This window comes from Pristis pectinata, chromosome 25, assembly GCF_009764475.1.
Source record: "Pristis pectinata isolate sPriPec2 chromosome 25, sPriPec2.1.pri, whole genome shotgun sequence".
Lineage (NCBI taxonomy): Eukaryota > Metazoa > Chordata > Chondrichthyes > Rhinopristiformes > Pristidae > Pristis > Pristis pectinata.
This window is the reverse complement of record NC_067429.1, coordinates 3532399-3557407: the sequence shown is the minus strand read 5'-3', so window position 1 is coordinate 3557407 and position 25009 is coordinate 3532399. Positions and strand designations below refer to the sequence as shown.

The 25009-nt window shown below is 43.1% G+C and overlaps 1 protein-coding gene across 3 annotated transcripts in view; it reads right to left on the bottom strand.

Annotated features, from left to right (window-relative positions):
• Window positions 1-221: 221 nt before the first annotated feature.
• LOC127583112 (tax1-binding protein 1-like) overlaps window positions 222-25009 on the bottom strand; it is a 45086-nt gene continuing 20298 nt past the window's right edge. For all 3 annotated transcript variants that reach the window (XM_052038874.1, XM_052038872.1, XM_052038873.1), the window contains exons 8-16: window positions 24688-24836; window positions 22590-22659; window positions 19674-19844; window positions 18357-18572; window positions 10509-10604; window positions 8368-8521; window positions 3043-3101; window positions 1775-1815; window positions 222-1619 (exon numbers count right to left, since the gene is read on the bottom strand). In XM_052038874.1, coding sequence (XP_051894834.1) covers window positions 1442-1619; window positions 1775-1815; window positions 3043-3101; window positions 8368-8521; window positions 10509-10604; window positions 18357-18572; window positions 19674-19844; window positions 22590-22659; window positions 24688-24836 — 1134 coding nt within the window. In that variant the 3' untranslated portion in view covers window positions 222-1441. The remainder of the gene's footprint in view (window positions 1620-1774; window positions 1816-3042; window positions 3102-8367; window positions 8522-10508; window positions 10605-18356; window positions 18573-19673; window positions 19845-22589; window positions 22660-24687; window positions 24837-25009) is intronic.

Here is a 25009-nt window from a genome sequence, read left to right as displayed (position 1 = left end):
AGTTTAGCAACACTATGACCACTTTGCACTTGAATGGATTTTGTTTTTTTTTGTTCTACTTGTGTTCTTTATTGTAAAAATTGTTTTTAATATGTTTATGTTTTTCTTGTCAATGCTGCTTATCTGATGCTATGTGCCTGTGATGCTGCTGCAAGTTTTTCATGGACTTGTGCAGATGACAATAAACTCAACCTTGACTTTGAAAATAAAGTAATTCAGGATCATTTTGTAACCATGTATTTGAGGAATCTGGAATTCCACCTTATAACTGAGATTACAACATACATGTGCTAAATACAAGTCAGATATCTTGAATAAAGATGTTAAATTCAACATTCAACAAAATTTTCACTGTTGTCAAAATGACTAGGAATAAACATACAGTACTGGATTTATGTGTAATACTTCAGATACAATGGATTCTTCATTAATCATTTAAACAATATGCCAGTAAAAATTATATCAGTATACCTGCATAAATCCCAAGCTGTTTAGACGAGATGCAAGTCATCGAAATAAAAATTCCAAATCAAATACAATTCCAAATGCTAGCACAGGAAATTCAGAACATTTTACTTTCCTATGAATGCAACAACCCACCACAGGAGAGGAAATGGGCAGGGATCTTAAGTGGCAGATATAATTTGGTTTTGTTTTACCAGAGGTTATGTTGTGTTGCTCATGGCAAGATGTATTGCAGTTCCATTGTGAAGCATGTTATTATACAAATGAGTGCAAATGCAGAATGTACTGTTCTGCTAAAAAGAGGGAATTGCATGATATTCAGTAAATCTGGATTGACATCTGGGTCTAAAATAGATTGCGTTTTCTAGATACATTGTGCATCTATAACTTTCAATTCATAACGGATACACAAAAGATGTACTCGGGTAAGGGTCGTCAAACCTGCGCTGCCCTTGTGTTATTTTGCTGCCGATTTGGATTGGTGTCCATTCAAGTTTAATGGATGACAGAAATCTTGGAGATGGGAAAATGGTGGCAAATCTCAGGCTTCAAGTCAGAAGTCTCCACCAGTAAAGAATTAGCTCTTTAAGAAAAGAGCAAGTTACATTTAATCACCAGAGAGTGATGTATGTATTCAGATAAAGGATAACAGTGATGAAAAACTGGCAGTTATTTGAACTAAAAGTCCTCTTAAAGATTGCTAACCCACTTTTAGCTGAAGCCTTGACATGGACTCACTCACTGAATGAAACACTCTCCCTACCATACACGTCAATCTTGTCTCTCTACATGGCTGACGTGAAGGCAGCATCGGCAGAAAGCCAGCATCTGCCCAACCCGTGACGGTGCAATATTACCTGGGTACAAAGGTTAAATATTAATGCACAAGCAGAAGGAAATGAGACAAAAAAAATAAAATTAAGAACAGAAATGTCAGTGTCTTCATAAAGCATAACTCATACTTGTTACGTGTCTCTCAGTTGGTCTCTGAAAAATGAGATTGCACATGATTTTCATACAGATTTTGTCTGTCCTCTGGAAAAACCTCTTGACAAATGGGACACTCGTGATCAAAGTGTGCTGAGATGTGTTCCGCCATAACAGACTGATCCATGGTCGAGTGAAATGGGAAAAAACAGACCGGGCACTTCTGGCTGCAAACATATCATATTGTTTAAATTCAACCATAAATGATTTTATGAATATGCAAAGTACCAAGCTGTTACATTTAAGTTCAGAGAGTTCTAGACAATCCAATGAATTTATTTCATTCGATAAGCAGAGAACGGTTTCGATGACAAGCTTGTACCTTATATGAGATGGATCCTCTTCAAAGTCCTGGGAATTCTCCTGTGCAGGGAAAACAACAGTAAGACCAATGTGATCACATTCATTTTAATTGTTGGTTCTTCAAGCACAAGCCATTTCTGACTGTCCCTACTCTAAAGGGAGGGTTTGGTCTGCTGAGATCTGCTGAAACACATCTTAGGATGGTCCAATTTTAAACACGCAGCTCTTCCAGAAAATACTGATGGAATTTTGAATGGGACTGGAATAGTTTCTACCCCTCCACACCAGCCTCTTCCTACCACCGCTAAATAACATGCTACAAATGTTTATTTAAAACTAATAAAACTTATTATGCCAAAGGTTGGCAAGCTTAAAGGCAGAAAATTAGCCACCAAAGTTATTCCTGTGGTTGTAATCACAGAGACTTTCATTCCCTAAAGAATTACTGACATCTGAGCCTTCCGTCTGGGAATGAGTCCACACTGGGCTGTGTTAGCAGAGTGGAACAGTGGAAAGTAAGCCACAACTAAGGTTCTCAATTCTATTTGCCCCCTCCTATGGCAAGGACAGGAAGCTCAGTCCCGACAGCTTTGTTCAGTCTTGCAAGCCAAATGCCTGGGTGTGGCAAGGGTTTTTTTCCCACCTTGAACCCCAGAATGCATCTCCCACTTCAGCACTGTTAGCAGCTACATTTTTTCTGGAAAATTATTTTGAGATTTAGAACATGGAACAGTACAATATGGAACAGGCCCTTCAGCCCACAATGTTGTGCCGATCTAATTAAATTAGTAATCAAATGCCCAACTAAACTAATCCCTTCCACCTAAATATCCATATCCTTGCATTTCCCGCACATTCACGTGCCCATCTAAGAGCCTCTTGAATGCCCCTATCGTATTTATACAGCACGGTAACGGGCCCTTCCAGCCCAGCAAGTCGCACCGCCCAATTACACCCACGTTAACCTACTGACCGGTACATCTTTGGAATGTGGAAGGAAACCAGACCACCCAGAGGAAACCTATGCAGTCGCGGGGAGAATGTAGAAACTCCTTACAGACTGCGGCGGGAATTGAACCCGGGTCACTGGCACTGAATTTCAACTTTTTTTTTGTGCAATAGGTCCAAATAACTCTCTCCCAACTCAAGTAGCTGAATCAGAAACTGTTCTTGCATGCGAAGTGAGAAATTGGACTGGAATTTGAATGACAAGTGCAATGTCTCCAGCATCCAGGGTTACAGTAGGGGAGGAAATAAATGTAAAGTCAGTTTAAGTACAAGATTTACCAAGTCCTCCAGGTTTTCTTCAAGATCAACTTGCTCAGTAGTTTGAGGTTCTGTGAAGTCTGCAGAATTAAAATAAAAAGACAAATCAAGAGCAACTAAGAGCATGACTTGCAGTGGGCCACTGACTAGTTTGCTATTACATTAACCACATTGTTACAGATGAGGGGTGTGTGTGTTGCAGGTGTTAAATGTGCAGGAATAGTGTACAAGGATTGACCCATCATGACTACATCAGGAGTGTCTGAGGTCTTGGCTATGGGCTGTCATACACCAGGAATGGAGGCTTAAACACTGATCTAACATCGACAATATTCTTCCTGTATGATTGGAGAATCAAAAGCATTGCCCTAAGCAGAGTTACCTGCAGGAACACTGACTCCTGCTTCTCCTTGGGTGACAATAGCAGACCAACTGCTGATCAGCAAGTTGTACAGCACAGAAACAGACTCTTCAGCCCATCAGTTCTGCACCAATCATCAATCACCCCTTTACACCAATCCTACATTATTCCCACTTTTATTCTCCCCACATTCTCATCAACACCACCTCCCCCCCCCACCCCAGATTCTACCACACTAGGGGCAAGGTAGTAGCCAATTAACCCACCAACCAAAGTCCCCAAAGTCGAGTTTATTGTCATATGCGCAGGTACATGTGTGCCCAGGTGCAATGAAAAACTTACTTGTAGCAGCATCACAGGGACGTAGCACCACAAAAAAAAAACATATATTAAACAAACATTTTGTTTTTACAAGAAAGAACACAATTAGAACAAAAAAAAGTCTATTTTAGTGCAAAGTGGTTGAAGTATTGCTATACTGAGTTAGTGATTAGGGTTGTGCTGGTTGGTTCAAGAACCGAATGGTTGAAGGGAAGTAGCTGTTCTTGAACCTGGTGGCGTGGGACTTCAGGCTTCTTTACCTCCTGCCTGACGGTAGCTGCGAGAAGATGGCATGGCCCAGATGGCGGGGACCTTTGATGATGGATGTTGCCTTCTTGAGGCAGCGCCTCCTGTAGATACTACCGATGGTGGGGAGGGATGTGGGAGGAAACTGGAGCACCCATAGGAAACCCATGCGGTCACAGGGAAAACATGCAAACTCCACACAGACAGCACCCAAGAGTCAGGATTGAACCTGGGTCTCTGGAGCTGTGAGGCAGCAGCTTGGCTAGCTGCACCACTCTGCTGCACTTTGTGCATCATTAATAAGCAGGGTTTGCAAAGTGATCACATCAGAGACACATCTTTGACTCAATGATGACACAGTCACCACATGTCTGAGATCTTGTTCTAATATTTATTCCAAGAGTTGCCACGATAAGGTTTATAGGCCAGTTGAAGGGGCTTCCAGCCATTAGGGATTACTCTACAAATCTCAAGGTGGCCCCGTCAGGAATTCCTGTATTTTTATAAACAATGCTCGAATGCTGCTTAAGTATTCAACCCAGTTGAATATTTTAGTGGTGGTATTTTTCCAAAATAAAAATCAGCACTCTGAATGAAGATTTCAATTCCGATCCCAGTGACAGAAACCAAACGGTAATTGAAGGGCAAAGAACCAGAAAGTAGGGTCATATAACGAAACGTGAAGGGCTGAAAGAGTGAAATCGATGGAATGAGAAAATGAAAAGGACAAAGAGAGACTGCAAGAGTGAGTGCTGCGGACAGAAATCAGTCTGTTGCGAGGCTGATTGTTCAACCAAATTGGTAAAAACTGTTGAGGGTGGGAATGTAGAGGAAGTGATGTGAAAACTAGTGATTACCAGCATACTCATGCTATGCGCTTGGACCAAAAGGGTCGCAGACTGAATTGGAAACACAGTAAGGCAGAAACATATGGCAGTGCCTAGAGAAAGTCCTTCCAATGATTGGTTTATTACTGTCACGTGTACTGAGATATAGCGAAAAGCTTTTGTTGTGCCATCCAGACAGATTGTGCCATACACAATTACATCAAGGTAGTAAAAAGAACAACAGAATGCAGAATATAGTGTTGCAGTTACAGAGAGTGCAGTGCAACTCCCTAGAATTGTCAGATGCAGGCTGCTTGTCAATCTGTTTAAAAATATTTTTTAAAAGAAGGATGGCTTTTGAATACTTATAACGTTATTTTAGCTACCCAGAACAATTGCCTCCTATTCCACTCTCTCTTGGTGACAACACTGGCTCAAAGTTCTTTGGCTGCAATAAATGAGCAGTTTCATTAGTTGGTAAATGGTGTGGGGGTTGGGAATGTGAAACAGGAACAACACAAATGCAGAGACAAACATCAAACTTTGGATTCTTTATTGAAATAATTGAAAAGTGGGCTGACTCTCCTCTCCTCACTGGTCACATCAATACCTGAGCGGTTCCTTGGTCCTGCTGGTGCCTTTGCATGCGACTCTGACATTACATTTCCTCTACCACCTCTCTATCGTGTGGGTGAGCCCCATCGCCCTAGCCCTGCATGAAGGGAAAGAAAACACACACACACACATACAGACACACACACACACATACAGACACACACACACTGGTGTCACTCATAGATTCCACATCACTAGGTTTCAGAGATCAGGTAAAACATGCAGGTACATTTCCAAGTGTATTGGAACACATCCATTCAATGTGATCCCATGTGATCAGAGGTCCATAGCCGTGGCCTGGGAGCCCCTTGGTTTTGAAGCTTGTCCTGCTACATTTCTATATCTTATTGCTTAATTAGTCTTGTTTGAATTTTATCAGCCTGGAGGATTGAAAAGGCTGTTTTCTATGGATCAAACAACAACTTAACATAGAATATTACAGCACTGAAACAGGCCCTTTGGCCCACGATGTCTGTGCCTAACACCATGCCAAATTAAACTCAATCTCTTCAGCCAGCACATGATCCACATCCCTCCATTGCCTGCACATTCATGTGCCTGTCTAAAAGCCTATTAAATGCAATTATCATATCTGCTTCTACCACCACCCCTGGCAGCCCTTTCCAGGCACCTACCTCCCTCTGTGTAAAAACAAAACTTGCCCTGTACATCTCCTCTGAATGATTCCCCTCTTACCTTAAAGGCAAGTCCTATAATATTTGACTTTTCTACCTTGGGCAAAAGACTCTGACTCTCTACTCTATCTGTGCCTCTCATAATCTTATGAACTTCTATCAGGTCTACCTTCTGCCTCTAACGTTCCAGAGTAAACAACCCAAGTTTGTCCAACTTCTCCTTATAGCTCATACCCTCTAGTCCAGCAGCATCCTGGTAAACCTCTTCTGAACCCTCTCCAAAGCCTCCACATCCTTCCTGTAATGGGGTAACCAGAACTGCTCCAAGTGCAGCCGAACTGAAGTTTTATACAGCTGCAACATGACTTCCTGACTCATACTCAATGCTCTGACCAATGAAGGCAAGCCATATGCCTCCTTTACCATCCTATCGACTTGTGTGGACACTTTCAGGGAGCTATGGACTTGGACCCCATGATCCCTCTGTACATCAATGCTGTTAAGGGTCTAGCATTAAATGTATACTATAATTTCATCTCCCAAAGTGTAACACCTCACTGCCCAGATTAAACTCCATCTGCCATTTCTCCACCAACATCTGTAACCGATCTACATCCTGCTGTATCCTTCGACAACCTTCTTTACTGTCTACAACTCCACCAACCTGATCAGCTTCAAACTTACTAACCCACCCCTCTACATTTTCTTCCAAGTCATTCACATACATCACAAACAGTGGTCCCAGTACCAATCCCTGCAGAGCACCACTGGTCACTGACCTCCAGCCAGAATAACACCCTTCCACCACTACACTGCCTTCTATGGGCAAGCCAATTCTGTTGGACAAATTCCTGTTCTGGACCCTAAGACAGAGTCATACAGCATGGAAACAGGGCATTCGGTTTGCACCGACCATCAAAGCACCCACTTACACCAACTCTATTTTCCCCACATTCCACCAGTCACCTACACACCAGGGACCAATAAACCTACCAACCCACACATCTTTGGGATGTAGGAGGAAACCAGAGCACCAGGGAAACCCACGTGGTCACATGGAGAGCACGCAAACTACGCTGGAGCTGTGAGGCAGTAGCTCCACTAGCTGCACCATTATGTAGATCTCCAGGTATCAATGAACTGAGGTGTACAGGAACAACAGGAACAGAGATCTAAAAGTTATCAGTGATCATAACAAGAGCGTTAGCGAAGGGATCCCACTTATAAGTGGGAATATTGAAGAGGACTGTTAACTTCATGCACAATAAATAATCTCATATGTAACTCCAAGGCTCTGTTCTGAAGAAGAGAATAAGTTCACCCTGCCCTCGACCCTGTATCTTGACTCAGAATTTTATCACAACCAACATTTGGACCATTTCTGATCATCTTCTTCATTGCTGTTTATCGGAACTTTCTGCATACTAGTTGCCTGGGGTGTCTGCTACACTACAGGAGTGATTACAGAATTACTTAATTCACTTTACAGTGGTCTGGGAGAACCCAAAGATGCCTTGGAACTGGACATACGTTTTCAATTAATCACCTTGAACAGAAGTTCAAATTCAATCTCAACCTTGATTTGTTAACATGGAAATCCGAGATTAAGGGTCAAGGCCCACAGAACAGGACAAGGCAACTTTACGAAACTGAAGATATATTAAGAAAAACATCAAGTTGTGAACTTTTTCACTAAACTCTTTACTGTCAGAATCGATCCGTATGACTAAGGTTTCAGTTTCCACTTGTAATGCTTCAGCAACCATTTTAGCATCCTCTGTCTCTGCCCCTGCCCAACCCACTCACTGCTGAAGCACTTGGTCCATGCTGTTCTTATCCCTGGACTCCTCTGTTCCACGCTCTCCGAGCAAGCTTCCCATCCATCATCCAAAGCTCTGCCATCCATGTGCAAAGTCCTGCTCACCAACCACATGATGTACAATGGTTTCAAAGCTTTTATCCAATGTTCAGGTCCCTCCAAGACCTCCCCTTTGCTACTGCTAATCCCCAAGGTGCAACCTTCCTTGAATACCATGTGTCCTGGTCATGTCCATCTTGCCAGCAGAAGCTCTTTCCTCAGTTGCCCAAGTACCAACTTCTCCCATTCCATCCCTAAACATTCTTCAGTCTCTTTCATGAACAGTGCAAGATCTCATTTTCCTCAAAGCTAGCTTTTGTTTGATAACCTTGTTAAGTCTGGTTAGGTTTTCCCTTATTAAGAAAAGCTTTTTATAATGTCAGTTGTTGTTTCAACACCAATGTAGGCTTGAAACCATAGAAAACAAGCAGGAGTACAGGTAAGGACAAAGACAAAATGAATGCAAAGTTTCAGATCACTTACCACACTCGGAGTATGGGTTTCCAAACAGGAGCCCTGGACGAGCAGAATGTGCTTTTGGAACATTCAAGCCATAGGGATTAGGATGTTCTAATTTCAAAGTTCCACTCTGATGGTTTGAACTGAACCTTAATTCATCAATCTTCTTATTCAGCTTCTGTGAACAGAAGTCAAATTATTGTAATCATCCCACACAGGAAACAAGCTGATGAAACAACCTTCAAATACGGGGGAAAAAGGACTGGGATTATACTGTCTGCATCTGCATTTATTCATAGAATTGTACAGCAGAGGAGGCCATTTACCCACTGTACTCATGCTGACTCTTTAAGAGTTCTCCCATTAATCTCAGTTCCTGGCTCCTCCGCCAGTACTCTGAAAATGATTTCCCTTTGAGCATCTGAAATTCAGATGGTGACCACCAAGTGAGAACTCAAACCAGGAAGAGTCCCTTCGGCCCAGCAAGTCCATGCCAACCAAGATGTCTCTCCAAGCCAGTCCTATTTGCCTGCATTTGGCCCATATCCCTCTAAATCTTTTCTATCCATGTACCTGTCTAAATACCTTTTAAACATTGCAATTGTACCCACCTCTACCACTTCTGCAGCTCGCTCCAGATCCCCACACCCTGTGTGTGGAGAAAGTTACCCCTTAGGTTCCTTTTAAATCTTCCCATTTTCACTTTAAATCTCATGTCTAGCTTTAGACTCCCCTACCCTGGGGATAACGACTGACCATCCACCTTATCTAAGCTCCTCATGATTTTATCTCCCTCCCTAAGGTTACCCCTCAGCCTCCTACGCTCCAGGAAAAAAAGTCTAGACTCTCCTTTTAATTTAAGCCCTCCAGTCCTGGTAACATTCCCATGAATCTTTTCTGCAATCTTTCCAGCTTAATGACATCCTTTCTATAGCTGGGAGACTAGAACTGCACACAACGACTCACCCCAATAGTCTCACCAACGACTCATACAGTTGTAACATTGCGTCCCAACTCCTGTACTGAATGCCCTGACTGATGGAGCCAAACACCTTCTTCACCACCCTGCAGACCCATGTCACCACTTTCAGGGAACTATGTACCTGTACCCCCAGGTCACTGTTCTACAACACTCTTCAGGGCCCAACCATTTACTGAGCAAATCCTGCCCTGGTTTAAGTGTCAAAAATAGAATACCTTGGACTCATCTGAGTTAAATTCCATCTGCCATTCTTTGGCCTACTTCCCCATTTCATCTAGACACTGTCGTAATCTTAGATAACCTTCTTGTTACCTACTACACCAACTTTGGTGATATCTGCAAACTTATTAACAATGTTAACAACATTGTCATCAAAACCTTTAATATAGGTGACAAACAACAGTGGTCACAGGCCTCCAATCTGAATAACTACCCTCCGCTACTACCATCTCCTTTTACCAAGCCAATTTTGTATCCATGTGTTTTGTGAGATCCGAAAGTTGTGCAGAAATCAAAAGGAATTATGGTTGAAATTCCCCTCATCTTGTCATGTGACACGGTGATCAACAACAGTACTGCTAACAATACCCCACCTGAAGTAAGAAATTCACAGTTTTCTGAGCAGAATGCCTATTTATAAAGCACTTGGCGTACCAGAACATAGAGAGCCCCAAGCTAACTTAGGCATGTGCATGTGTTGGGTCAACCCCAGACATGAGCCTGGTTACTCAAAAAACTTGATCTCAAAATTCTCATCCTCAAGTTTCAGACCCTCTGAGCACCTCAGCTTTCTCTCTCCACATGACCTCCCCCAACCATACAACTCTTCCAGGTCTCTCCAATTCTGGCTGATTGCCCATTCCCACATTGTAGTGTTCTGTCGTAGATGGCTATACCTTCAACAGACTGCTCCGTAAACTCAGGATTTTCCTCCTAGACCCCGTCACCACTCCATCCTGTTTTAAGACAATATCCACCTCTTCACCCAATGTCTGGCCACTTGGTCCAACATCTCTAACATTGCAGCATCTGCAGTCTCGTGTGTCTCTGTCTAACATCTCTTTATGTGGCTTGATGTCAAATTCAGTTTGTTAGTACTTCTACGAAACTTTGGGATGTCCAACCATATTAAATGCAGGAGAATGGAGGCACTGACACTGATTGCAAAACCTACAGCACACACCGTGATCTCCTCTTGTAATGCAGCCACCTCCATATTGCGAATGTCCACGATATGGGTCTTGTCTTCAAGCTCGCGTTCAATATCCGAATACCTAATCTACAAAAGGAGCAAATGCATTTCAGTTAATTGCAGCAATTCAAAGGACACAATTTTATCCAGTCTAAAATAAAAATCAGTGACACCCGAGAATTTCCTTATTCAACAGCGTAAGTGATCTGAATGTTTTGATTAATGTTCTTACAAGTGCTCAGATCTCCCTCTCTGACCAAGCCCTTTGTCATGAACCCAAATCTCCTGATGCTACTCAATGTCAAACTTTGCTTTACTTGCCCTCCTGTTAAGTATCTGAGGATTTTTTACCTTGTTAAAAGGTGTTGTGTGCTGGTACTCTCACAGGAATACTGGCAATACATAGGAATGCTGGCAATTCATGAACAAACAATATAAAACCAATGGAAATACAAAGGATTAACCTCTGGTTGAATCACCTTTTGACAGTTCCCAAGGACAACTGCACCTGTGCGTTTAATGAGTGCCGATTTCTTCAAAACAATCAGAACGTGCTCATCCATTCCCAACAGCCCTGCATGTTTATTAGTACTGAACCAATTCAATTGGTTTCAGCCAATGCCAAAGCAAGCATTTGAACCACCTTCTTACCTTTTTACTAAGACATCTACACTATGCAGTAATTTTGACTCCAATGAATACATGAACAATTTACTTATAAAACATTAAAATAAATGATTGATTCACCTTCAGTTTGTGGGTATCACTGATTAGGCTGCCATTTACTACTGGTTCGATATTGCCCTCGTGAAGGTAGGTGGTAGTGAGTAGCCTTCTTGAACCACTGAAGAACTACTGGGGAAGATGCTTACTGTGGTGCTGGGGAGGGAGTTCCAGGATTTAGATCCAGTAATGGTGAAAGAATGGCGAGATATTTCCAAGTCAGGATGGTGTGTGACTTGCAGGCAGTAATTTTTTCAAGTGTCTGCATCTCCTGCAGGTAGACTGGTGTGCTGGTGTTTTTCTCTCCTCCAGAGAATTTGGCACAGAGTTCTTATCAATGGGACTGTGGATCTCAGTCAGTTCAATTCATGCTGCTAGTTCACACACCCACCATGCAAACCGTTGTGACAGAACCATGCACTCTCAACATTTACTCCACAGTAACATTCACAATGTTCAAAATCATAAGAGAAAAGCCACTTCCACCGGCCAGTGGATCAGCAACCAGAGGCAACAAAAGAGGGGAAGGAAATCTTTTTCAATTAAAGCAGCAAGTTATTGTGATCTGGAGCACTTTAAGTAAAGGACAATAGAAGCAGATTCAAAAAGAACTTCTGAAAGGAAATTGGATAAATACTTGAAAATAGCAAATCTGTAAGGCTGTAAGTAAAGAGTTAGGATAGGAAATGATGGTGGAGAGGAACTAATTAGAAAACTTCCAAAAAAAGCAGAAATATGATGGGCCAAATGACCACTTTTTGTGCTACGACACTGCATCGCTTCCTATAAACAGGATGCGAGCAAAAGGCACAAATACACGTGTTATGGGTTAGGTTAGTATTTGGTGAATGTCCCTTTAAGACATAGTACAGTTCTGTCTGTGTGTGTGTGTGTGTGTGTGTGTGTGTGTGTGTGTGTGTGTGTGTGTGTGTGTGTGTGTGTGTGTGGTGTCATTACGACAACAACAGGAGATAACGACGTGCTGACGTTTTGGCAGTCAGAAAAGAGAGAGGAAGAGAGACACCTGCCTGCTGGTCTCTGTATCAATGGATGAAAAACAATAACTGTGCCCATCACTACAATCCACATATAGATTTTTGGAATAATCCGGTGGAGTCCACTTTGTTGTTAACCTGTAGAAGGAAACAGGTATTTCTGTGGACAGCCACGTCTCAAATGCCTTTCGGGGTGGCAGATACTTCGGAACAAAGCAGTGGAGATAATCAGTGACTGAGGCGTCGTATGGGTTCCATCGTGGAACATTTGGATTTTGTCTCTATTTTCTCTCTACATTTTCTCTTCCGTCAACGGTGGTTTTGCAAAAGCCTTTGCTCACGTTTCACCTTATGGCTTGCTGAACTGAACTTTGAAAACTATTCCTGGACTTGGAGTTTGGGAATTTGCCACACACTTCGGGTTTAGTTTTGGGGGTTAATGTTTAATATCTAACATTTTTTAATTTTTCTTATTATCATAAGTAGTTATTAATAGTTTCTAACACTTACACATGACTCAGTGTGTTTCTTTTGTTGCTGGTACGTAACACACGCATAAATCAATACAAAATCAGCATGTTTATAAACCCAGCAGTATACAGGTCACTCACCACTGCCTCCTCTGATCTGTCCCCAAGCTTTGTCCTTATTTCAGCTAATTCAGTCCCTGGCTGCTGCATAGACAACCCCCCTGAACTCGCTGTGTCTCAAGGGGCAAAAAACACAAGGTAAGGAAACAAAGATGAGAAGCAGCTTATAGAGCATGAGTGTACAACTCTACAGTCCAAATCTATGCTGAAATTGGTCAAATTCAAATCTGTCTTACAAACCCTGCAGGAATATCTTCTCCTAAAAGGATGGTGGATCTTTGGAATTCTCTACCCAGAGTCATCAAGTACATTTGAAGCTTCTTAGATCACGGGAACCAAAGGTTATGGGGACTGGGTAGGACAGTGGAGCGGATGGGAAGATTAGATCAACCATCATCTCATTGCTCTCCAGCTTATAGCTCGTCCAGTTTCTTATGCTCATATAATCAGTATCAGAAAGGCAGGGAACATTCAGAGCTCAACACCACTGGAACTGCTGTCTTTTACGTGATCTTTTATTACAAACAAGTTGGACATTAAAAGATACTACTGCACTCTTCCAAGAATAGGATGGGAGCTCTTCTGGTGTGATGTCAGTCAGTATCACTGAGCCACGTGACACACATCATGAATGCCAAAATTAGAAATAAAACCAGACGATGCTAGAGATACTCAGTAGGTCAGAAATCATCTGTGGAGGGAGAATCAGAGTTAACGTTTCAGGACAATGAGAATCAATGGCCTGAAACACCAACTCTGTCTCACTCCCTACAGATGACTGTAAAGTATTTCCAGCACTCTCTCCTACATAATGCTAAAGCATGTTGCTGCTGTGTGTGGGAGTTCACTGTGTGCAATTCCTCAGATGTACAATGGCTACAATGAGATGGTAGGTCACTGGCTACGAGAGGCTTTTGGATGTTTTGAGGTTGTGAATGATGCCAATGAAATGAGATTTTCCTTTTTTGAAACCACGCTACACTGAAAGAAAGAAATTCTTGGCAGCGCAGGGGTGTGGTGGGGGAATTAAACTTTAAAAATTCAGTTAGAGAGATATGCTGCATGGAAAGAGGCCCTTTTGCCCACCAAGTCCACACCAGCCATCAAGCACCTATTTACACTAATTCAATCCCAACCTACTTTAGATTCTACTCCCTGACATCCTAGGGGCAATTTACAGCAACCAATTAACCTACCAACCTGCTTGTCTTTGGGATGTGGGAGGAAACCGGAGCACAGGAAACCCATGTGGTTACAGGGGGAATGTGTAAACTCTAAACAGGCAGCACCAGAGGTCAGGATCAAACTGGGGTTGTTGGTGCTGCAGCTCTCCTTGCTGCAGCACCATGACACCCATTCATTGCGGTAGTCGTAGTCAGGCTACATCCCCAGTTCAAGATGGACCAGGCATTGTGCAGAGAGCCGACATAGCTGGCAATACCACAGTACCAGGCTTCTGCATAAGGGGCCCTCAGTGAGCTAAATACTGCACTGACAAGGTTGTGCCACAGCATTTCAGCATAGCTGTCTATCCACACACAGTCACATGTTAAAACCTGTCCTGTTATTTTGAATCCTGGGAATCCTAACCTGGATGACTTATCTGAAATAATGTATTGAAATTTGTAGATATGCTCCACATTTAAGACAAGGTATTTGAAATAAGATTAACTGTCTTTCTTTCTTTCCCCCTAATCATTCCATTTCTCTACCTGTCTCTGCATTTTCTGTTATCTCAACAATCTCCTTGATTGGAGAGTGGCATTTGTTCTTGTCTTCCTGTTGCACAGAAAACAGACACTTGATTTTAATTTTAGAATGCAAGGAAGAGCTTGCAATAAAATGTTTTTACACAATCTAAAGCAAGTCACCACGGCTGGGAGGCAGGGAGGTCTGAGTTCCCACTAAATCGATCAGGTCAGATGCCAGGACCAAATGGCCTTGTCAGTGATAAGGTTGGCCACAGAACTTAGACATAAATTGAATTTGTAGCAGGTAATATTGCTAAGTTGTGGATCTGTTCCACATTTTGATACTGTGTTTCACCCACCTCACCTAACTGAGAGGAGAAAAGGGAAAGATAACCGCTTTGAAAAAGTGGGCCATTCGGATTGTTGGGAGTCAGAGCAAAGCCGATGGATTGGTGAGACTTCCTCCCCAATTCACCTCTGTGGAGGTTGGGGCCATAAAAAAAGGTCAAACTTTCAAATTTTCCAATTATTGTTTAAAAAAAAAGCCTCTGATGGCGATTTTCAAGACATTATTCCATGTGGTCTTTGAATATCTGTTGCCAGTACAGACACACCAACCATCTGATCTCAACTCTAACCACAGCTGTTACAACAATTTGGTAAACATGAAAGACATGTTTAAGATAAAGCAGGATTGTGGCTTCCCCCTATAGCTCTCAGGTAGGCTGCTTACTCTCAGGCAAAGATCCTACCAACCTACCAACAATGCTTTCAACTTGTCGATCTGTTTATGCAGTCTCTGGCATTCCTTGTACTTTTGTACATAGCATGACTTTCCTGTCAGTAGCTTAGCCTTTAAGCTTGCAATCTCCTTCTGGAATGGATGGTCTGCTGTGATGCCCCCCTCAGCACAAGCCTATAAGCACAACAGAACACAAGGATGTTTCTACAGTCTTAGTAGAATGTTTTGAGTGTGACATCGGGGACTCTTATGACTTAACCAATAGATGTACAGCAAAACGTGGAACTTGCTGGTTCAGTGTGTGCTAACTCTCTGTTTGCAAGAAAGACCTGAATTGGTGTTATTTGTGGCTGAGATCACATTACCAACATTACTTATTCCACTTAGTCTCCAGAGGGATCAGATGTGACCTCCAGAGTTGTTTAATTCCCCCCTTTTGGCTCTTGGGGTGACTTCTGCCTCTCTCACGATGGCAAGCGTGGGCAAGGTGGGAAAAAATTTATGATGGTCTAACCATCATGATCTGGGGCCAGACTTGTTGGTCCAGTTGGCCTTTTCTGCCTGTGCTCAGTCAGTGTTCCAGTAGGGTCAGTCTAATTGGTCTCAACTGGTAATGAGGGGAATGGTGAGTGAGGGGCCAATCACAACCACACCCCTGATGTCAGGGTTGTTAGCCTGAGAGAGGATGCTGACATTGGTTTGCCAATTCTGACAATAGGTTTGGAGGATTTTGCAGAAGTGGCTTTGGTTGAACTATTCCAGCTCCTTGAGGTGCCTGCTACTGGTTAAGAATTTTTCTTAAGTATATAGGAAAATGGGGATCCCTGCTGATTGATATACTCTGAGCACGAGTCATAGAATCATACAGCACAGAAAATGGCCCTTTGGTCTAACAGGTTCACGTCGACAAAGATGCCCATCCAAATTGGACCCATTTGACTTTGTTTGGCCCATATCCTTCTAAACCTTTCCCATCCGTGTACCCGTCCAACCATCTTTTAAAAATGTTTATCGTACCTGCATCAACCACTTCCTATGGCCTCTCATTGCATATACATACCACCTCTGTGTAAAAAAAAAAGTGCCCCTCAAGTTCCTATTAAATCTTTCCCCTCTCACCTTAAATCCCGATCCTCAAGCATGCTTTTCCTCAGTTGGTGGACTGGATACAGCAGTGAATTTTGTCAATGATGTCTTGCTTCTCAGGGCTGGTTCCTGAGATGTGGAAAATGATCCACATTTTCCAGGGTTTTGTTGCTGATGTGGATTGACCAGGGACAGGGGAGTTGTGGGGCAGGTTGGTAGAGAACATTTGACTGATGGACATTTAGTGTAAGGACCATCTTCTCATTTGCTTTGGAGAAGGAGTCAATTTGAAGCTCAATCTTCAAATGTGCAGCTACACAAGCCAGACCCCAGTCTGACCTGGGATTTAATCTGTGGTGGACCCACTGGTTAGGATTGCAGCTTGCATGTTGTCATATAGTAGATAACAGATTTAAGAGGGCAGCCAAACCCAAGAAGGATTCTGCATGGTCCCTCTTGGCTGAGGTTGCTGGCAATGTATGCTGCCTGCATTTTTACTTTGAATTTTCATTTGGTGAATGTCACATCTGTTAAGCAGCTTGACAGGTGGAATTTGCATTGTGAGTCTTGGTGGAGCTCATCATCCACTGGGAGGACGCAGTCCGAGATCCTGGCGATGACTTGCGGAGACTCCTATGTTGTTACACCAACTAGACATCTTCCTCCTTCAAGATGGTGATGATTAGCATCTCTGAGATTCCCTGGCATGTTCTTCGCTTCCCGATCATGATGATAAGGCCAGGAATTTGCACTGGAAGTCCTTCTCTGCCCTGTGTTCGCATTTCAATTGGGATTTTGTCTGCTCCAGAGGAGTTGGTTTCTCAGCTGTTGGATGGTCTTTACAACATCTTATTGGACTGGGATAGTGCCGAGAGCAAATGGTGCAGAGAACACTCAGATTTCTTGTTCTTATTCTAGGCTATCGGAAGGGCAAGTCCTTGGCTGCCTGGCTGGAACATGGTCTTGATAACACTGAAGAGTCCATGCGCATTCCACGTTGCAGGCTAATCACTGAATATCCTGCACTCTTTCCACTCACCACCTGTTCAGAGCACGAGTTTGGACCTCAGCCTGTAGAATTCAGCCCCCTCCTCCTCCTCCCCCCCCCCCAATTCCCCACACCTCAGGCTGGTGTTTCCAGTCCAAGGATATTTTCCTGTGCATCCGTACATACATGGTCAGAGGTCAGTACAGAGTCACTAACTTGACAACCTGCACTGAGAGATTACAGGGAGAAAGCTCCATCCCTTCTGGGGACATGCAGCTACAAACCTTGGACTGAACACTGGATGACTATTCTTTTCTATTCAATCCGTGCTTATTGCCCCTCTGAGCAATCCTCTTGTTTCCTTCTCCAGTTGCACCCTTTCTTCCCCCTTCCCATGTTCCCAGGTTATGGAGAAGGAGACGTCTGATTTCCTAACACCCTACAAGATTCACTTCCTCCAGCTCTCTACAAGATAACCAATATTTTTGATTTATTTGCTCTCCCCTCCAGTTAGTTTGACCTTTTGTGGTGTCTTACACTGTGAAACTTAGCCTTTTATACACAACTCCCTTATTTCTTTACAACAGAAAACGGCAATTTGGACCAGAGTCTATGCTGCCTCTCAGATCAATCCCATTCTTTCACTTAGTTCCCTGCTACTGTTCTTTCTCACATTCCCATCAGCTCTTCCCAATTCTCCCACCATCCACCTACACCAAGGGCAACTTATGGTAGCCTATTGACCTACCAAACAGCACACCTTTTGTGACACGAGGAGGAAACCCAAGCACCTGAGAAAAATCCATGCAGTCACAGAATGTTCAAACTCCCACACAGTTTCTGTATTCTGCTCAGTCTTACCCCAGGACATTCAAAGAGTGCTGCATAGGTACAAGGAGTTGCTGCAAGAGCCTCAAGCTGATTGGATACTTTCTGTGAATGGTTACTATTGACTTCTCTTCCAGCTACCTTAACAAACTTGTGCATTGTCTACACACTTTAAAGTGTTTTCCTGCATCATTACCTCGTTCTTTGAAAAGATTTCGTCAACCTTCTCAAATTTGCTTTTCCAGTGCTGGATCTCCTGCTGTGCTTCGTGGAGATTCTTTTCGCTCTGCTCCTGATTGGCTTGTGCAACTCTCAGCTTGGCCATGGTCTGAGCTTGCTGTTCTTGGGCCAACTGCACCTGCTTTTCCATGTCCTTCAGGCACTGTTGAAGATTACCCACTTGCTCCTGGAGCTGTTGATATAAGCATAGTAAGAGGCCTTTTGGACCAAGTCCATACCAACCATCAACCACCTGGTTACACTAATCCCAATTTTACTCTCCCCACCTTGCCATCAACTCCCCCAGATTCTACCCCTCACTTACACACTAGGGACAATTTACAGTGGCAAGTTAACCTACCAACCCGCACATCTTTGGGAGGTGGGAGGAAACCAGAGCACCCGGGGAAAACCCATGCAGTGATGAGACTGTGCAGATTCCACACTGACAGCACTAGAGGTCAGGATCGAACCCCAGTCACTGTAGCTCGAGTCAGCAGCTCTACATCTTGTGCTGCTGTACTGTCCTACCAAGGGGATTTAAAAATAAAACGTACAAATGGTTCAACATCACTATTCAGCGCCATACAGAGCCAAGCTCACCAAGAAAGCTGCAGGTTGGGCTCCCACAGCACAGGATGGCCACGTGGTTCATTATCTCTGTGTGGACTCTTTCACACAGCAACACAGACAGTTCTGTTCCTTCCACTGTCTCTGTAGCTCAGCGAACTATCTTTCCAAGCATTCATACCTTTCTGAATATTTTGAATGTGCTCTCATGGTTCATGTTGAAGGCTCTGGCATTAAACAAATATAGTTCTTTCTACCTGCTCCTTTTGCATACATCTTAAATCTGCGCCCCTCCTGACAGTGGAAGCACAGCCCATCATGTCCTGGTGCAGAATTAAATGTGCCTTGACCAGACTACTACTACTGGACACAAGAGCCTCTGGACTTGACGAGGGAGGGGAGTTAAAGTAAAAGGCTATCTCAAGCTGTATCAATGACCTCTGTACTCGAGTGAAAGTCAGCTTCAGATAAGATAGGATACAACTGCAAAATAGCCTGGGCACACTTTCCAATTTTCCTGATCATTAGATAGAAGCTGATGGCTAGAGAGAACCCAGCCTCACTGGACCTACATCCCTGATATACATAAGCATTTCTCTTTAAAAGAGATGGGGAGAGAACAAAGGATGGATGTACGAGGTGGTGATAAGAGAGGAAACAGCACTCGTGTGTGGAGGTACAGTGGTATGGTGTTAGGGGACCGATGGGTTGCAGTTGAGGGTACCTGTTCTACAGCTTTAGCGTTGGAAGCCTTCAGCTCCTCGGACTTGCTCAGGACTTGGCGCAAGTGGCAAATCTCAGCCACGCAGTTCTGCTGTTGATTCTGCACCTCGGCCAACTTCTTCAGATCCTCCTTTAACTTCAAGTTTTCTTTCTTTTGGGTTTCAAAGTCAAACTGGCAAGCAAACCAGAAATGGAAACAAGTCACAGTTATTTAGCAGAAGTAAAACAAGGAGGCTCCATGAACTATCCTGCCTCTTACTTGGAGTCAGTTGGCTCCTGTTGGGCAAGGATGTACACATGTTTAGCTCTCAGGTGTATGAGTGTCCCAGATAGGATCAACCTAGTGTTCATCTGCCTGGTTTAGCAGAACGATGTTATTCATACAATTGGCCTCATCAACTCATGACAATTCCCACTCTAGAACCTCAGCTTTTTGCTGAAGTACTTTCATTTTAGGCATTTTCCCATATTTCCTTGTGACGTAGGCAGAAGACAACATTTGGGCCCATTGAGTCTAGGCTGGCTAAGAGAGAGCAACCCCATTGTTCATTAATTTTCTCTGTAACCTATTTTCCCCACATTCCCATCAATTCCTCTCAGATTCTACTGCTCACCTACACACTAGGAGCAATTTACAGCAGCCAATTAATCTACCAATGTCCATGCTTTTGGGAGGAAGCCCGAGCACCTGGAAGAAACCCACATAGTCACAGGGAGACCATGCAAACTCCACACAGACAGTACCCGAGGTCAGGATCAAACCTTGGGTTGCTAGAGCTGTGAGACAGCAGCTTTACCAGTTGCACCACCGTGCTACCTTAGATGGACATGGAGTTTGAGGGGAGATGATGGGTCTGCCTTCAGAGCAAGTACTTGCTATTTACACATCTCAATGTGTGCTTGAAAGGTTACGCAAAGACATGTCAGTTTGGAGAACCCTCTCTATCTTCCTCGAACAAAGCAAAATGATCCATGCCTCCTTACTGGAGGATTATCAATGAATGCACAGGTTAAATGAATGAGCAAGGACATGGGAGAATATGATGTGTTAAAATGCAAGGTCATTCACTTTGGTAGAAAAAACAAACCATATATTTTATAAATGTTAAGAAATTAAATGGCACTGGTGTTTAGGGAAAATAGTGCTACTTGTACTCAAATCACAGAGAGCTAATACGCAGATGCAGCAAGCAAAGTTGCAATAGGAGTTGAGTTTAAAAGTCTGACTGGAACTACATAGGGACCCGGTGAGATCATACCTGCAATACTGTGAAGAATCTAAAAAACTGCAGATGCTAGCAACCTGACATGAAAACAGAAAATGCTCAAAGTACTGAGCAAGTTGGGCAGCACTGGTGGAAAGACAAACTGAGTTAATTCTTCAGGTTGGAGACCCTTCGTCAGAACTTGGAAAGAGAGAAAACAAGTTTTCAATTGCAGAGAGGATGGGGAGGAATCTCGCCTTTTTCAGTGATGTTCCCTTTACCCTCGTTTTCTCTCCTCCTCAGTTACGATAAAGGGTGATCAATCTGAAACAACAACCCTGTTTCTCTTTCATAGGTGCTCCCTGAACTGCTGAGTGGTCCCAGTATTTCCAAGAATATTGTGTACAGGTGTGGTCTATTTTGCAGGGAAAGGTGCACATTTGATGGGGGAGTGCAGAGAAGGTTCACCAAATTGATTCCTGGGATCTTGGGTGTGTGTAGTGTGTGGCGTTTGTCCTACTAGGAGAAATTAAGCAGACTGCATCTATACGCTGTAGAGTTGAGAGCAACGAAAGGTGATGACATTGAAATTCTTACAGGGCTTGATAGGATAAACACTGAGACAATGTTTTCCTTGGCTGGGATTTCCACAAACAGTCTCATAAAGAATCAGCAACTTAGGACTGAGTTGAGAAAACTTTCTTAACCCAGAGAGTGGTGAATCTTTGGATTTATCTATCCAGGAGGAGCATGGGGACTCAGTTTGCTGAGTGTATTTAGGACTAAGATTGATAGACTTTCGACACCAAAGGAATCAAGGGATATGGGACTAGTGAGCAAAGTGGCACTGAGATAAAAGATCAGCTAATCTGCTCAGGGCAGGCACAGTAGTGTGGCAGTTAGCATAACACCTTACAGCGCCAGTGACCCAGGTTCAAATCCGGCCACTGTCTGTAAGGAGTTTGTACGTTCTCCCAGTGTTTTCATGGGTTTCCTCCAGGTGCTCCGGTTTCCTCCCACATTCCAAAGACGTACAGGTTAGAAAGTTGTGGGTGTGCTATGTTAGCGCCGGAAGCATGGCGACACTTGCGGGCTGCCCCCAGAACACTATGCAAAAAGATGTATTTCACTGTGTGTTTCGATGTACAAATGACTAATAAAGAAATCTTATCTTAATGTCTACTCCTGCTTCTATTTGTAATGTACTTACAAAGCATTCAAGGTTTAGAAAGATATGGGTCAAACATGGGCAAATGGGCCAAATGGCCTATTTCTGTGCTGTTATTACTCAATAAACAATTGACAAGGGGTTCTACTTGGAGAGAATGGGGGAGAGGACCAAAACCTTGGGCAAAATGGAAGGTTTTGTGCAGCAACTTGGTGCAAGACAAGGTGGAAGAGAAGCAAGGAGAGAATTCTAGGGCACAGGTGCTTGGCAGCCAAGGCACCAATAATTAACTCTTGCTGGTTTTCCAGGAAGCTGCTATGGCAGAGTACCCATTTTCCTTGGATCCAACAGAAGGGAACTGGACATAGGAGATCCTGCTGGGGAATGGATGTGTCCTGCTGAAGATGCCGGTGTGCATCTAGTCTCCGGATTGCTGCCATGTTGTAACAAAGTTTACCCGTCAATCTCAGTAAATGTTTCCACAAGTTCTCCTTCCTTCAGCAGAAAGTTAACATAACCCATTGACCGATGTTAATCGCCTTACCTGAACTAGCTGGAGATTGTCCTGTGCAACTTTCAACTCATTAGCTGATTTATTCTTTACTTCTGTCAGACTGCAAATCAAAACACCAGGAATATATACAAGTCAAAATACATTTTTCTACACTAAATTTGTTTACATAAAGTGTGAAATATTCAGACCATGTGTTAACCCTTTGTAAAAATGAAGGTTTTACATCCTATTCCACTTTGGGACATTCCTACTTAAATAAAACTCAATTAAACCAAAAAAATCCTCAGGATCTAGTCCCATAGTTTCCAAGTCCCAGCACTACTGTGTCTTGAGGGATGTTCTTGAGATCTTCCAAGGGAGGGCTCCTGTCTTCTTTGGACACCCAACACCCCACATGGTGCTCTCTCAAAATCCTTTTGGTCAGCAGTGAGGAGTCATCAATTTATTTTAAAAGGTGTAGATATCGCTGGCAAAGCAGACATTTATTGGGCACCACAGTGGCGCTGCAGTACAGTTGTCTCACAGATCCTGCAATATACTACTGTAGCCTAGTATAGGAAGCTGGTGTAGACCAATGGGGTTGTTACTGGGCATGTGACAGAGAATAGGTTACAGGGAAATGGGGTTGATCTGAGAGCCAGCAGAGATTTAATGAGCTGAATGGCCTTCTTCAATGTTACAAGGAAATATGAAAATATGAATTATCTTCACTTCCTGCACAAGTGAAGCAGTTAAAAGTAAACTGCATCAGGGTGGGTCTGGAGTTACGTATGGGTCAGACCAGAGAAGGGCGCCAGATTTCCTTCCCTGTAGAGCAAGAATGAACCAGATGGGTTTACATGATAATATTCAGTTTAATGATTATTATTCTCAATACTACTGCTTTAACTACAAATTTAATTAGTGGCTCCCTGGGTTACGGAAGACTCAACCTACAGAAATCCGACTTAAGGCAAATTCTCCCATAAATTTTTAAAAGCATTTTTTAAGACAGGAAAGTTAGTTACTTTCCCCAATGAAATGGGGGTAGCAACTAGTTAATTCAAAAGACCACCACTCTTCAAAACAAAAACTGTTTACACATAACCTCCTCACAGTAATAAAACAGACGCATTGTCTTTCAGAGCAGGCTGCCTGTTCACAGTGGGAGGCCACTTAAGAGATTTGCTTTGGAAACTGACAAGGCAATTTCTTTTGTTGACACTTGTAAAATACTTTAAAAAAACAATGTAATATTCTGATACTGTACCATTGTGATTATACAGGGAGGACAATAAATATTCAGTTTGATTGATCCTCAATCAGATTGTTTCTGACATGGAAATATTGGTTCACTACCAGTTTTCAGGAATGGAACCATTACATAACCAAGAGACTTCCTGCACTTGACTTTAAATTCCCCAACTGCCATAGATTCATTGTATCTCTGGACACTGGCCCAGTAACTTAACCACTCTTCTACTGTACACAGCAGGCTCTGCACTGCCACGCCAGTGTCACATGTCAGAGACCAATGGAAAGGGGCTGAGATTCATTTGTGGATTACAGGGGGATCAAGGGCTGGGCAGCTGCGATCCCACTGAATGGAAGAGTTGGGTAAAGGGGTTGCAGAGCTCTCAATGAGCTTCTCTTGCTACACCTTAGGCACTGATACTGGATGCACTGTTAACGAGCAGCAGAAATTTACCTCAAAAGCATTTAAACAAATGCACAATCTAGTAGCATCCTCATGACTGCTAAAATGTTAACAGAACTGAATCCAAGAGCATGAATGATTAACACACTTAGCCCACATGACTGATGATGGATTTCATAGAAACTATACAAGACCCTTGCAACAGGCACCCACTGTGACTCAGTGATGCGACAGTCATCTCAGTCAGAAGCTGATGAATTCAAATGCATTTCACTCAAGAGACCAGCTCTGCTTGGATGCACCCTGTTCAACTGCCACAGAGAGCAGCAGTGCAGCCTCCAATGTCGAAGTCAGTGTTTATCATTCAATGATAAAGCAAGCTATCTGTCACACTGGGGACATACCTACATGCAGATTTTTCCCTACATTACAACAGCAGTTCATTGACTATTTGAGCTTTGGATTGTCCTAATGCTGTGAAAGGTCCTTTACCTTGTTAACTCGCTCTCCTTCGTGCTGACTTCCATTTTGAGCTGCTTGCTTTCTTGGTGAAGTTGTTTCAGTTTCTCCACAGCTTTCTCATTCTTCTGCTCCAGTTGCTCAACAGAGGCCTGTGCCAACTTCACCTTTGCCAGCAGGTTCTTACAGAGAAAAGAAATTAGATCTGATAAACAAATGGCATAGTTCTGTCAAAGTCACTGCTCCAAATCCTTAATCTCTAAGGGACCAGCTCGACACTACCACAGGGGCCATTAGGGATGGGCAATAAATCAATGCCCACATCCTTCTAGTGAATAAGAATATTTACTCACTT